The 14,698-nt window shown below is 31.4% G+C and overlaps 1 protein-coding gene across 1 annotated transcript; it reads right to left on the reverse strand.

Moving 5' to 3' along the window:
- Positions 1-4,401: 4,401 nt before the first annotated feature.
- LOC144843242 (uncharacterized) lies at positions 4,402-14,013 on the reverse strand. Its single transcript, XM_078700034.1, has 6 exons — positions 13,883-14,013; positions 13,568-13,624; positions 13,004-13,090; positions 6,851-6,982; positions 5,036-5,110; positions 4,402-4,656 (listed from the first exon to the last, which is right to left on the reverse strand). The coding sequence occupies exons 1-6, from the start codon at positions 13,892-13,894 to the stop codon at positions 4,504-4,506; spliced, it is 516 nt and encodes a 171-aa protein (XP_078556160.1). The 5' UTR covers positions 13,895-14,013; the 3' UTR covers positions 4,402-4,503.
- Between the last annotated feature and the right edge of the window lie 685 nt (positions 14,014-14,698).

Consider the following 14,698-nt stretch of genomic DNA (forward strand, 5'->3'; position numbering starts at 1 on the left):
ATATTAAATGTATTGGTAATAGTCAGACATTTTTCCGAACATATATATGTTTCCTACCTACCATCAATACATATTTTTATTTCCACTGATGATTACCCTTCCAGCTGAACCCGCGGGCCAGCTGATACACATGGCCCTCTTTAAAATGATAAAATATAAACATCTATCATACTTAACTAAATTAAACTACAATACAGTATTCTATCATCAATTGAACAAATAACTTTATTATGAACAGATTTTATAATTATACGTTCCTGGAAAAAAACAATAAAAAAGATGTCCATGATGAATTTCAAAATGTTTTTTTCTGCTTCTCTCCGCTCACTGCGGTTGCAAATCATTATTTATATTTATATTTATGTTAATAATAGATAATTTCAATTCTCCTTTAATTCTTATAGCGCTGATCGTACATGAATTCAGACAATGGGTTCCTCAACGATGACGTTAATGTAAATTTATGGGTCTGTCTCTTTATTTTATTCCGCTGTACGTTATGAAAATTCTGCGTTTGTTTTGAATTTTTATGTATATACTTGTTTGCGGTATTAAATTTCATATCAATATTTGTATTACGAAGTATAACAAAATGTGTACTATACTGAAACACAACTGTTACAAAATATATTTTAAAGTCAATTCATTATATTCATATTCGCACAGTGCATCTCATTTAATATTGTTCAAAATATATCGTAATATTGATATTAATTGTTTCTGTTTATAATGAATTTATTCAGGTCAGTAAAGTCTATAGAATTTACTACATCTATTCAAATATGTAATGAGGTTATAGGGAGAATGTATTTTCTTCATAAGTTAAATATTATAAACAATTTGTTCTGTTTATAATGAATTTCTTCAGGTCAGTAATGTCTATATAATCTACAACTTGTATACATTCGTTTATGTAATGAAGTTGTAGGGAGAATATTTTCTTCATAATTTATAAGCGTTTAACCATTAGGGTTTTTGCGTTTTAGTTGCGTTAAAAGTTGACGCTAATGTGCGTTCAGGAAGATGCCATTGATGCCTTTTATGAGTTATAACTAATCATTATAATTAGGAAAGAAATGTTTATTAAAAATCGAAGACCACAACCTAAAAGGATAAAGCTAATGTAATTGAAATTAATACTGAAAAATTGATTTAAACTCAGCTTAAAGGAATAACAAATTTAGTTTGTCAAAGAAAGGTTTATCAATTTGGAATTTAGGTGAGGTGTGCAAAATATGTGGCTCATTTTGATAACGCGACGCTTACATTATTATTTTAAACTGTGGTCCTACTGATGACATGTTTGGCTACCAATGGTGTTACTAACCCTGATATGCCCTCTGTTTTCCCCTCCACTGTCCTGGAGGCTCACACTAAACCTTATACGACCATTGAATTCAATTATACAAAAACATATTAAATGTTATAGCTAAGAAATGAAATTAGTGCAATATAAGCTTATAGAATTGCTTGTTAAAATAACCGTACTATGATAATATATGAATACAATAATTATAATAACAATAATTTTATTTTTTTATTTTTTTACATAGATATTGATGTTGTTGTATTAGCAAATGCCATGTATTTGTTATGTGTTTTGAATGATTTCTTGAATTTTATTATGTTTTTTTTCTAGTATTGTATCGCTGTTTATTTATCTTAGAATCTTTAATTGTATTGTAAAAGATACTTTATTTCTGGCTGCCTCTGTATTTTAATATTTTTGCAAATAAAAGATACCATGAATAATAATACTGTATACATACAATATTGATGTTCACGTTGTATGTCTATTATTAAATGAAAACCTCTCCGCAATGTGTCTTCATAAAGTTGTGTTTTTTATTAGTCATAAACCAGCCACTTCCTATTATTTTCCAGTGAATAATGTAAGCGAATAAATTCGTTTATGAGGACTTATATGCCTACAACACTGATAACAGAACGTTAGAATGAACCACGGGTTCAACTATATCACTGGTAAAGCCAGCATATCGGTGTTAATAATAGCCAAAGTTATTCAATAAGCCCATGATGATTTTATACTGGTATGTTCTTTTCCTTTAATTTGAGATACATACAAATGTAAAGATAGCGGTCGCATCGCGCTTTCTGCATTCATCCGTTTCAAAACACAGTGGACTAGTGGACTTCCATCTGCCCTCAAGTATAAGGGCTTATATGTCGAATGTTGCCACAAAGCAACGTATTTTAACATTAGCCTATAGGGTTTTTGCAATTTGATGTATTTTTCTTTGATATTTTTATTATCTTAATTATGCCAAAGAAAATGAATTTTCCTCCACTATGCAAATGTAAATGCAATGTAAACTGAACATCCGTGGTTTATATTATTATTTTATCAAAGAAATCTACATTGTTCTACCACCAGAACGCTAGAGGAGAGAACATGTACCGATTTGCAGCGCCTCATCACTCGATCACTCAACATCGCAGTTTGTAAAAAGAAAGACTTTCTTGTTTACAGTATAGACATGAATGAGTTATTTTATATACTGTGAAAATCTTAATTTTCAAACGTAAAAACTAAAAGTTGGTTCTCACTAGGACGCAACATAAAGGACGTATATACGCAACGCAAGCGAGTTGACCAATGACAAGCGACGTTACGTCGTTGTGTTGCGTCTCTAGTGGGAACCACGAATAAATCTAACTTATATATATAGTCTGTTAATGCGCACGTTAGAACCCTTTTTTCTCGCACTGTGTCAATCCTGCGTTATATTAATGTTCATACTAGTAGCATAAAACTTGTTCTAAATGTTTTATTGTTGAAGTAACATTATCTAAATAAAAAACAATCTACGTAATCCAGAAGTAGTTGTCATTATGAATAAATGCATAATTTTTATGTCTCATGCGTCCAATACGAAACGTAGATTATGTGATATATTTGCTGTAAGAAAACTCAATTATGAAAAATCCACATCAATTACGACGACAGAAATAATTACCCCAACACCTTATCTATATTTACTGAGGCATTTATGAGGGAAACAAATGAAGCAAATCGAAATTTTATGGTTGTAAATAGGAAAGAATCATGTACAGTATGGCCAATGATGTGTGTTGACACTCAAATACCGAGCGGAACAACAACATCACAACTGGTCCCCGGTTGCGCATTACTTAAATCCAAAAGAAATTGAATATATTATATAAAAAATATATAAATCTAAAGGCAAATTACTGAAAAAAATGACAATGATGTGGGTATCAGTGGCTGGATCTCAATGGAGATACAAACAAACGAAAAGCTAAATCAAAACGATAAAGTAAAACAGCCAGAAAAGTTAGTAGAGCTTTCGGAATAAAAAAAAAACAAAAGAGGCACAGACAGGTGAATAGAGGGTGGAGATAGTAAGGGTAGAAAACAAAGAGGATAGCTTGGTAGATATAAACAATTTTGGAATAAAACTAAAAACAGCTTAAATGGTGGTTAATATTGAAACTTAAATTTAGGTAGTCAATGGAGTAATTGTATACCGATCTGGGAAAAATATAAAATATATACATATTAATAATTATACATTTATAAAGGTTGATGACGCAATCTGGACATTGGCCACGAGTTCTAGCGTATTGCTACAAATTATAATGTGTATTTTTTTAAAAATAAAGATATAAAGTAACACATTGAGACATTATATTTTCGTAAGAAGAGATGAGATCTTGTACGCACATTCTCTCAAACCAATCACAGTTGTGGTTACTTATATAAAATAATTGTTAAAACAGTTTTGTTGAATATGCCATTTTAATGTCAAATAATAGTAATCCACTTTGACCAAAAATTGGATCGAAAAAAAAAAGTTCAATAGTCCAATTGACTGCCAGAAAATGGGTTTGTGGTTGAATTTAATCATTTATTTTGTCATTTTATGACTGAAAACCTTATTTTTCCCCGTTTTTTTCTACGGAAGTGATTAACTTTTTTAACACTACACAATAACCTATTCAAAATCTGATTTAATTAATCTTTTCATTTAATCTCTTAATTGTTCATGTTTTTTTTTGGGGGGGGGGGGGGGCGGACAATACATCTTAAAATAAATGAAAATAAATTTAGTTTACATATACTAAAAATAATATAAGTAATTTAAAAGTGTTTGTCCAAGCACAGCATCAAATAAAAAAAGGCAGCCGGTCGTATTCTATAAAATTACATATGCTAATCTTGCTGACAAAACTATTTCTGGGCAGATTCAATCAAAGACAGAATTAGATCGAAATAAAATTTCACTGATGCGTGCGATTTCTATATTTAACAAATATAAATAAATACAATTAGGCGATTATCTGGCTTGAGCAACAACCATTTTCAAAGCCGGATGAATGAATTGATAATGTCAGATAAAAACGGAATTCCCTCATAATATCATAAGTTATAATATCGAATTCAAAGATCTTTATTTACAACAGTTATACCATGGAGGAACTTCCTCTATGGTTATACTATGTTGTTTACAAGTTCATGAATTATTGAGTTTGCTTGGTGCTGACGGTTGCCCACCAAATCGGGAGATCAAAACAAAGATTGTAGATCATTGGCTCTGACGTCACTGCAAAGTATTCTTGTGGAATCTGCTGATTGCCAACAAAGTGCAGTACCACGGGATTTTTATTCTCAATCTGGGAAAACAAAATAAATTATATCATAACATTAGAGTATAAATTAGAGTAAATTCAATAGAAAGTGGAATTGGTTTACTTAAAACGTAAGATGAAATACCCTCTTTGATCCATCAAGCCTCTATTTAAAAAACATTCTTATCCCAAAGTAGGCCTACACCAACTCAATATCCAGGGCTATCTACCAGTGCCCGTTTAGGCTTAGTTTGTGTTGGTCTCTAGGCCTACTCACAATATCCAGTGATAACTGTCCCCACAAAACCAATTAGGCTACTACCGGGTAAATAACTAAGACTAAGCAATAATATCACACTTCTGGGGCTAACATTAGTACGTTTGTTAATTATTCTAGCGATTTAGTTGAAATATGTAGAATTACCTTAGATATAAGTTGAATGGTATTGCTAGCTGTATTCACATAACACGTTTCATCGTTTCTAACAACAATCAAATCCTGTGGAAAAAAATACAATTATGTAAAAATCTGATATATAGTTTTGTGCATGGGTGAATGCAATCATCCTTACAATACAATGCAATATGTATTCAACAAAATATGAAATGTTAGTAATTAAATATATGAAACATTGTTTCGAAAAATAAATTTCTAGCTAGACGAACCTTAGTTTTAGCAGATGGAGATGATTGAGAAAACGAAATGTATGCATCTAATGTGTTTAACAATGTAGAAAAAAACAGTGATTTCTTTTGTTGTTCAGCCTAAAAATTCCGAGTCACTTTACAATTGAGAAGTCATTACTACGTTTTTAAAATATTTATTTTTTATCTGAATATTATTTAATTAATTATATATAATATTTGAATTTTATCGTATTATATATACTGTATATACTTTTTTTTTACTAAATTTTGTAGAATATTTTGGAATGACCGATTTTCTGACTGCTTGGATTATAGTATCTTGGTCGATTTTGTCTTACAAAGAGACCCGGGTTCAATTCCCGATAACTCCCAGTCTACTCCGGTTTAAATGGGTACATGTTGAAAATACTAGGGAGGATAAAGGCAGCGGCTGCGTGGAAAGAAACTGAGGCTTAGTAAATGAGCTCATAACAACAGTTCATTACCTACGTTCAGAAATAAATACGCCCTTCAGTAAGTCATATAAATACATGTTTTTACTATGTTGATCTTATGAATTTTGAAGAACATTTTAATTGTTATTATAAACTTTCTTAAATGTTATTGCAGTGGTAATATTGATAAGCATTATGTTATATAATAAGTTCATGTAGTTATGTAATTAAATAACAGTAAGCTATTTGACCGGAGTTTCTTATTTTTCAATTTTCTTTGGGCGTCGATTATTTTCTCTTTGCGTACATTAAGGAGTGGATGGATACTATAAGAATAAGAAACATCTTAACCGATGAAGCAGACAGGGTTGATGAGCCGTACCTGTTGATGACTGTACAGGTCATTAGGTTCGTGATTTTACTACTCAAAATCAACCTGTATTTGCTAGTACGTAACCAAAGTAAGAAACTTACACAGTGCATTTTGACACTTAAAGCTCCGTTCACACTGAGCCCGGATTCGGTTCGGTGGCTAGAAAAATATTCGGGATACGTTACTTTTGTTTCGGTGACACACGAATGATTTGTACGAAACAATGAATGTGTTTATGTGAACGGTTCATATTCTGAAAACACTACTTGTAGTAAACCTAAGTTCTAAAGCTCTGTCTACACTATCAAACTAGTTTAACAAAAATAGTGTGATATGCCCAAATTTGGTAGGATATGCTTAAATATGGTAGTGTAGACAGAGCTTAAAGTTATGTTAATTTGTGTGTATATTCGGTCTTATGTTGTACATTACGATGGAAAATTCAATTTGAGTTAGACATATCAAATTAATAATCTATTTTTAAACTAAAAACCAAAATCAGTTTCTTTGTTATAATGTCATTCTGACGTTAAATTCAACTTAGCAATTTCATTTATTTTATACTTTACGTATTTGATAGGTAAAGATTATAAATTGGCCTTTTAGTGATCAAATAAACACATCAATTTAGCAATTATTGGACCAATTTATCCCTATAATACTGAAGATGTCTTAATCGTTGGACACGAACATATCAACTGCTGTACAAGCACTGAACAGTTGTCCACACAATCATACTCGGTGATCGGTAATTTTAACGCTAATCATTAACGAAACTAATTACCTTGTTTCCGTCGACGATTATAGTTGATATTTTATTGTTCTCCTCCAGGGTTATGACGTGGATGTTTTGAGAGTTGTTAACATGTCCAGTCTCTGTGATAATACGACTGTGATGTTTAAATGTTATGCCATCCTAGATAGAACATTAATGACATTTAGTTAATTAACAAATCATGAAAAAGACATGTTTATCAACGATATACTTTTTTTTATTGAATAAAACATTTTGGAATTTTTAAAAAGCAATTAGGTTATAATTATAATACTAATCTATTAAAAATAATCATCTTATCTCGCTCAGTAGGCTAAATAAGCATTTCGTTGTATGTGTAATTTGTTTTAGGCCTATTTGATAAATGAACTGAACAATATTCAGTCATCAATATCTTCAAATCATCCTCGTATCAAACTCATACATTAGCAATTTAATTGATGTTTTAATGAATGGATGGCAACGTCATCATCACTATCATTATCATCACCATCCGTCGTCATCTTTAGAGCATACTTTTTTGTCAAGCACTCAATGCAAAATCATGTAAAACGTCCAGGGGAGGGGTAATACATACTTAAGCTTGGTTCCCACTAGAACGTAACGCAAGGACGTAAACGCAACGCAAGCGTTTTAACCAATGACAAGCGAAGTTATAGACAGTTAGCAATCACAAGCGAATAAGTCATCGCTTGTGATTGGTCAATTCACTTGCGTTGCGTTACGTCCTTGCGTTGCGTCGCTAGTGGGAACCACGCTATAAGGGGATAAATACATAAATAGTAAAAAAATAATAAATATCAATAAATAACAAAAGCAAAAGAGCCCTAACATTATTATTTACTGTAAATTTCTGTCAATAGTATTGACCTATGTTATTGTCATGGATCTGAGACAACAATTTGTATCAGTATGTATACGCTTCTCCGTCTTTTTATTTTACGGTAGGAGGTTGAGGAGGTCGAACTAAGGCAGTAACATTAAGCATAATAGATTCGCATTATAATTAGTGTCTTACGGTCCCTCCTACACTATATAATGTTATTCACTTAGAAAGTGAAGTTGGAGTTCTGGCTTGGTTATGGTGCTTAACAACCAATCCAAGGGTCCTGGGTTGAAGTCCTGCCAGTGTCAGGATTTGTTCTGACAATGAGTTGTAGCTTGGTGGTTATGATACTTGACAACCAATCCAAGGGTCCTGGGTTGAAGTCCTGTCAGTGTCCGGATTTTTTCTAATGACAATGACAATTTATAACTCCACTCCAAAAGACTTTGACTAAGAGACTTTGTTTATGTAGAGCATCTTGTCTATATGTTTGACTTATGAACAGGATTGCCACCTTTAAGAAGGATAGTGAATGAATTTGTTTATGGTTTGGCAATATATAAAAACAAAACAAAAGACACACGCGAAAAGAAAAATGTTGATATTCGTGCCCTTTGAACTTTCTCCGCCGTCATTCAATACATTATTAGTATTCAAGTCATGAATGTTGATCGGAGTTTAATACCAATTGCTGTTGCTAATTATTAGCTTATTTGTGTGCTTATAACTTCAATTAAATCAAACAATGGGATTAGATAAATCAGGCAAATCGTGGATTCCAATGAGAATTGTTCAATTATTGATCATAATGAATCATTTAGGCTACTTAATGGAAATATTATCAAAAGAAACCTGAATAGTGGAGGATTACATCTTTCCAAGGATGGAACTCATGTTCTACTTCACAACATCAATGCCGTTCACAGTATCATTCCTGATTTGACCAGGAAAAGCAGACCTACATTCACAAGATCGCATCATCACCAGCGAGTTAAGAACAGCCATTCAGCTAGATCATCAAAGAGGGAATCAGCGCAAGATATATCAAGACCGTCTGCACACGACCAATGTGACACCGACATCTCAGGTAGCTATTATCCTGTCTATGGAATGCAGACTATTAATTACAGAAATTCTGGCCGTCGCAATTCTCACTGCTCCAAATGTGGTCTTATGAACCATGAAACAAGAAATTGTTTCCATAATGAGCCAGTGTATTGTAACATTTGCCACAAACATGGACACAAATCATATCTATGTCGCAATAATTTAAATCGTTCAACATAGGACAACGCCAGCAATGTAGATATTAATATCGAAACGCCAAACATTTATAGCATCCTACCTGATGAACTTAACAATGAACTAAACATCGATATACATCCTCGAGCTCCAAAGCGACAAACAAAACACCGAAGAGGAGGTAGAAAGAAAAGGAAAAATATACCTGTAGGTAAAAATAGCCTAAATATATGTTTTAATAATATTAACTGCTTAAGCAAACATAGGATTTATGAAATTGAAAAATGTATATATAGTAAGAGTATTGATATACTTGGTATTGCTGAAACACACTTAAAAGAGAGCAACGCAATCTCCATTAAAGGTTATAACTGGGTTGGGAAAGAACGTAACGGGAAGAAGGGGGGTGGTATTGGGTTATTCCTGTCAGACAAAATAGTGGTTACATCTGAAAATGTTTTAAACTGTATAGATGATGATTTTGAAAGATTATGGGTAAAAGTTAGCGTAGATAAGGTACCATTATACATTTGTGTTGCATATTTCCCGGTCCAGGGAGTAAACAATGATTTGACTGACGATCTATACGCCCAACTGCTCTCTGAAATAATTAGAATTGAAGAGAAGGAAATGAATCCTCTTATTCTACTTCTAGGTGATTTTAACGCACGGATTGGTGACTCCATATATAACGGAGACCCCGTAATAAACTCAAATGGGGAAAGGCTAATACAATTTACTAAAAACGCTAATTTAACTAACCTTAATAGTACTATTTTTTGTGAAGGTAAAATAACATGGCAAAGAAATAATCAACAAAGCACGATAGACTACATGTTATGCTCAAAATCATTAATAAATTATGTAAATAAACTAATTATTGATGAGCATAGACAATTTAGTTTTGGGAGTGACCATTGTGTGTTATGGTTAACACTAAATAATCTTAACATAAGTAGTCAACAGACAAGTAATCAAAATAAACCAATTTGGGATATTAAACATAACCAAGATTATTCCTTTTATCAACAAAAAGTTGAAGAAAAATTTAATGACTGGAATGTTAGTAACGAAAAGAATATCGATACTACATGGGATTTGTGGAAGGAAAAAATTATCGAGGCAGCCACTGAAGGTATCGGAATTAGACGTGTAAATAATAAAAACAAACCATGGTTTGACAAAGAGATAGACGATGCCATCAAAAAAAGGAAAATCGCGTCGCGAGAACACAGAACATGGGTTAAAAATAATAAAATTGCTAATAGGAACTGTACTGATAATAATAACACAAATAATACTATGAATTATGATAATGGCGTTACACTGTGGGAGCATTATAAAGAGACACAGAAACATGTTAAGCAACTTGTTGCTCAGAAAATCACAGAAAAACGTGTTAGCAAATCTATTGAAATTGCAAACAAAGGTGGTAAATCTTGTAAAGACTTTTGGAAAGTGCTAAAAGGCAATACAAATAACAGTAAAAATATTCAATGTATTAAATCAAGAGACTCTGGTGAAAACATTGTCGAAAAAGGGAAAATGAATGAGGTTGTAAAAGATTACTGGGAAAATCTTGGCAAAGCCAATATGAATCTTAATGATTGCGGTACTTACCTTACAAGTCGTTTTGTTAATAATATTAGAAATCAAGCAAAAACATATTGTACATATGATAAAGATGTTGACGAAAATTGTTTGTATGATGTTAAGATAGATTATGATATTGTAAAAGAGGCTATCCTAATGGCAAAGAATAATAAATCACCAGGTCTAGATAATATAACAAATGAATTAATTAAGAATGGTGGCGACAAATTAATCAGATCTATATTAGACCTATTTTTACAAATTTTAAAACTAGAACAAATACCAAGCAAGTGGAATATTAGTGTAATTGTTCCTATTTACAAAAAAGGGGATCGCAATGATCTCAATAATTATCGAGGGATATCGTTAACCTCTTGTATATCCAAAATTTTTAATAGGATAGTTGCCAAAAATATCTCTCTCTGTCTTGAAGACAATGCTATTCTTTCGGAAGTCCAGGGAGGCTTTCGACCTTCGTATAGATGCGAAGATCATATCTTTGTTTTAAAGAGTATAGCAACTTGTCGCTTACAACAGGGTAAGCATACATACATGGCCTTCTTGGACTTCCGAAAAGCATTTGATAGTGTATGGAGAGACGGCTTAATGAAATCAATTTGGAATACAGGAATAAGAGGAAAGGTATGGAGGATGATTGATAAGCTTTATGCTAATGTTAAAGGTAAAGTCTCCTCTGGTATAATTGATACAGATATTTTTGATATTGATCAAGGAGTAAAACAAGGGTGCGTTTTATCACCTGTTCTATTTAGCATCTACATAAATGAGTTTACCAAAATGTTAAGATCCAAGGATATAGGTATTAGAGTAAATGATACATGGATGGGTAGCCTTTTTTGGGCTGATGATATTGTATTATTAGCTAACAATGAACTGGAAATGAAAAGAATGTTAGACCTTGCAGGAAATTTTGCTAAGGAATGGAAATTATGCTTTAATTTTGAAAAGTCAAATATACTGATAACTGGTAAACGTGTTGATAAAGTAAGACAATGGAAATTAGGTAATGGCTTTATATCTGAAACTGAATCATATAAATATCTCGGTGTACATATTTCTCGTAAATTAAATGACCATATACAAATTGAGAATGTTATAAAAAAAGGTCAAAGATTAATAGCGTACGTTAAATCAATTATCAGTAGCTTTGATAACTTTAACAGAGTATATTATGGGGATACTCTGTGGAGATCGATAGTTCTCCCATCTATCAACTATGGTTGTTCAGTATGGTGCTCTTTAAGTAGAATAGATGTAGATAAACTAGAGCGTCTCCAGCTCCAAATGGCGCGTTATATCTTAAAAGCACCTCGAAATACACCTTGTGCCGCCTTATATGGAGAGCTTGGTTGGTCTCCAATTACCGAGATTCATAACGCTCTTCGTATGAAATACTTCCATAGAATTATAAAGATGGAAAACTATCGATGGCCAAAAATTATGTTTATTGGAATGCTACAACTTAATTGTGAATTTAAAGACTTAAGGTATAAGTTTCTATCTTGTATAAACGATATTCTCTTGAAGTGTAATTGTGAATCCAAACATATTTTCACCACTCTCTCAAATTATAAAGAAGTCTACTTTCCGATTTCTGAAATCTTAAGAAAACTTAACTCTATAATGATAGATGAATGGAGAATTGAATTACAAAATAAATCAAGTCTCCACATCTATGAAACATTAAAATCAAAACCTGGACTTGAAAACTACTTAATTGATAAAACTAATTTTGAAGGTGCTGCATTAAAATTTAAAGCTCGTTCAAATACTCTACCTTTGAATGATAGAACTGCAAATTGGAATATTGATAATAATAAAAAATGTAAATTATGCGGTACAAATTCGGACGAAGACATCCATCATTTCATCCTTAATTGTCCAGCTTTAAATAATATACGTAATCAGGAATTATTTAATTTATATGTGGATATGTATAGAAATGGCAGCAAAGATATGTTTGATACTTTTTATACTTCTCATGAAAATGACAAACTTAAATATATTTTGGGATACTCAGATAATTTAATTGATGAAGAGTGTGAAAATATTTTGGATAGTTTTTGTAAAAGATACCTAAAACAAGCATGGAAATTTCGAAATGATTCATTGAATTCCATGACTCAATAACTATGTTATCTACATTGCTACATTAAGTAAATTGAAAAAAAGTGGGGGAGGGGGGTTGGTGGGGTTTTTCGTAATAAGCTGTGTTTATCAGTTTATTTTATTTAATACACTTTACTATATCTTGTTTTGTATTCATTTGTGTAAAGTAATGATCTACTGTATGTATCGATGTAAATTGGGGTGGGGGAGGGGGGTCGGGGGTTGGGTAGGATAGGGGTTGATAGTTGCTTTTGCCTTTTTTTTTACTTTTCTGTTAATGGTTATATTTTATATTGTGAAGGATGCACCTTTGTGCTAAGTGTGCCACCGATCTAAAGGTGTAATTCCAAATAAATAAATAAAATAAATACCTCAGAACGATCTTCACCAAAATGCTGGCTGTTGCTTACGTCACTGAGAAGTTTTATTTTTAGTACGGGTGCTGATAACGGAACACTCTGCAATAATAGAAACAATTAAATTAATCTAAATTTAATGGTTTCCAGATTAATAAAAACATTAAACACTGTCATACATTAATCACAGTGTTGATTTATACCCGTTTAGAATCAATAAAAAGTACAATATTCTTAATACGAGCTTTATTACCTCTCTTAATATTGAAGTATGGTTAAAAGAATTAGAACGTGGGTTAACTGTCCAATATAAATAATTTATTACCATTTTTTGTTTTGGTATACAATAAAATTAAATCAAAGATGTTTCAATATAATGATTTATTAATCATCTTGCAGCAATGTTAATGTTATTATGAAAGATAATGTTGATTTATGTGATAAACATAAGTAATGAGAAATACATATCAAAGTATTTATGTGATTTGTTTGTGTTTTTCCTGAGAGACAACAATATCCATATTGATAAATTGTTAACAAAAAAAATAACTGAATTATAAAAGAAGAAATACAACTTACTGACGTTACATTGCAGCATATTAAAATAGTCAGGTAAACTAACGGTGACGTCAAATCCTTAAAAAACAATAATATAAAAAGATTTAAATTTATTTTTAGTCCAGCTAAAGTAAAGAATATATATTAAATTAAATTGTGGTAACGATATAATTTATTCTATCACTAGGCATATTATGTACGTGTGAGTAATACCTAATGAGGAATATATACCCGAATTTCACTCGCAAAACACATCATTGTAACAATCAATTAAATCTCTTTTTTTAAAGTCGAATCTAGGCCTGCTTCCGTGTTTAATAAATGCATTGTGCCTACCTTACGACACATTTGTCACGTCGTTATAATAAGTTCGGGCTAAAAGAAAAATTGTTTTTGTCACCAGTATCAAAAGTCCAATAATTTGTGAATGAGCGATGTAACCTAGGCTCCTGACGTTTATATCCGCTTCTTTTTTCTCCTTTTTTGTGGTTTTTAACAATTTAGTGTGATTATATACCATTTTGCACGGGATTTTGCACAATGGTAATTCTATTATAATAAAATGATCTCATAGATTCATTGTTAGAAACATATTGTTGTACTATTTAAAGGGTTTGCGTAATATAGCTATTTAAATCCTAACAATTGATTACAGTTTTCAAATTCTTTATTCAAAATAGTTGTTTACATAAAAAGTTTTACGTGGTAAGATAATAAATCTTTTTCTTATTAAAGATGTATTGTTCCCTCAAAAACATGAACAATAAAGATTAATAAAATCAGACTTTGAATATATTATTTGTAGTTTGAAGTTATTCACTTCAGTAGGAAAACAAATGGAAAAAATTAATGTTTTCACTTATTAAATGACAAAATAAATGGTTAAATTCAACCAAAAACCCATTGGCTGGCAGCCAATTTGACTATTTTTTGCTTTAAATTACAGTTTTTTAGGTAAATGCATTTTTTTTGGATCACATTTTTAGTCAAAGTGGATAACTATGAGGTGACATTAAAATGGCATATTCAAAAAAAAAAATAACAAGAATTCTTTTTTCAGGGGGACAATACATTTTGAAAACTAATTGTCTGATATTCCTTTCGTATAGATCAATGCATTTTAATTTAATTGATATTGAATGAGAGAGTAAT

The sequence above is a fragment of the Antedon bifida genome, chromosome 5 (genome assembly GCF_963402885.1).
Source record: "Antedon bifida chromosome 5, ecAntBifi1.1, whole genome shotgun sequence".
Taxonomy (NCBI): Eukaryota; Metazoa; Echinodermata; class Crinoidea; order Comatulida; family Antedonidae; genus Antedon; species Antedon bifida.

What these genes read in the sequence shown, in the direction of transcription:
- LOC144843242 (XM_078700034.1), bottom strand. An exon ending in TTGGTGAAGATCGTTCTGAG is followed by an intron (nt 6,983 to 13,003) that starts GTATTTATTTTA and finishes TGTTCTATCTAG; the next exon opens with GATGGCATAACATTTAAACA. An exon ending in TAATCGTCGACGGAAACAAG is followed by an intron (nt 5,111 to 6,850) that starts GTAATTAGTTTC and finishes TTTTTTCCACAG; the next exon opens with GATTTGATTGTTGTTAGAAA.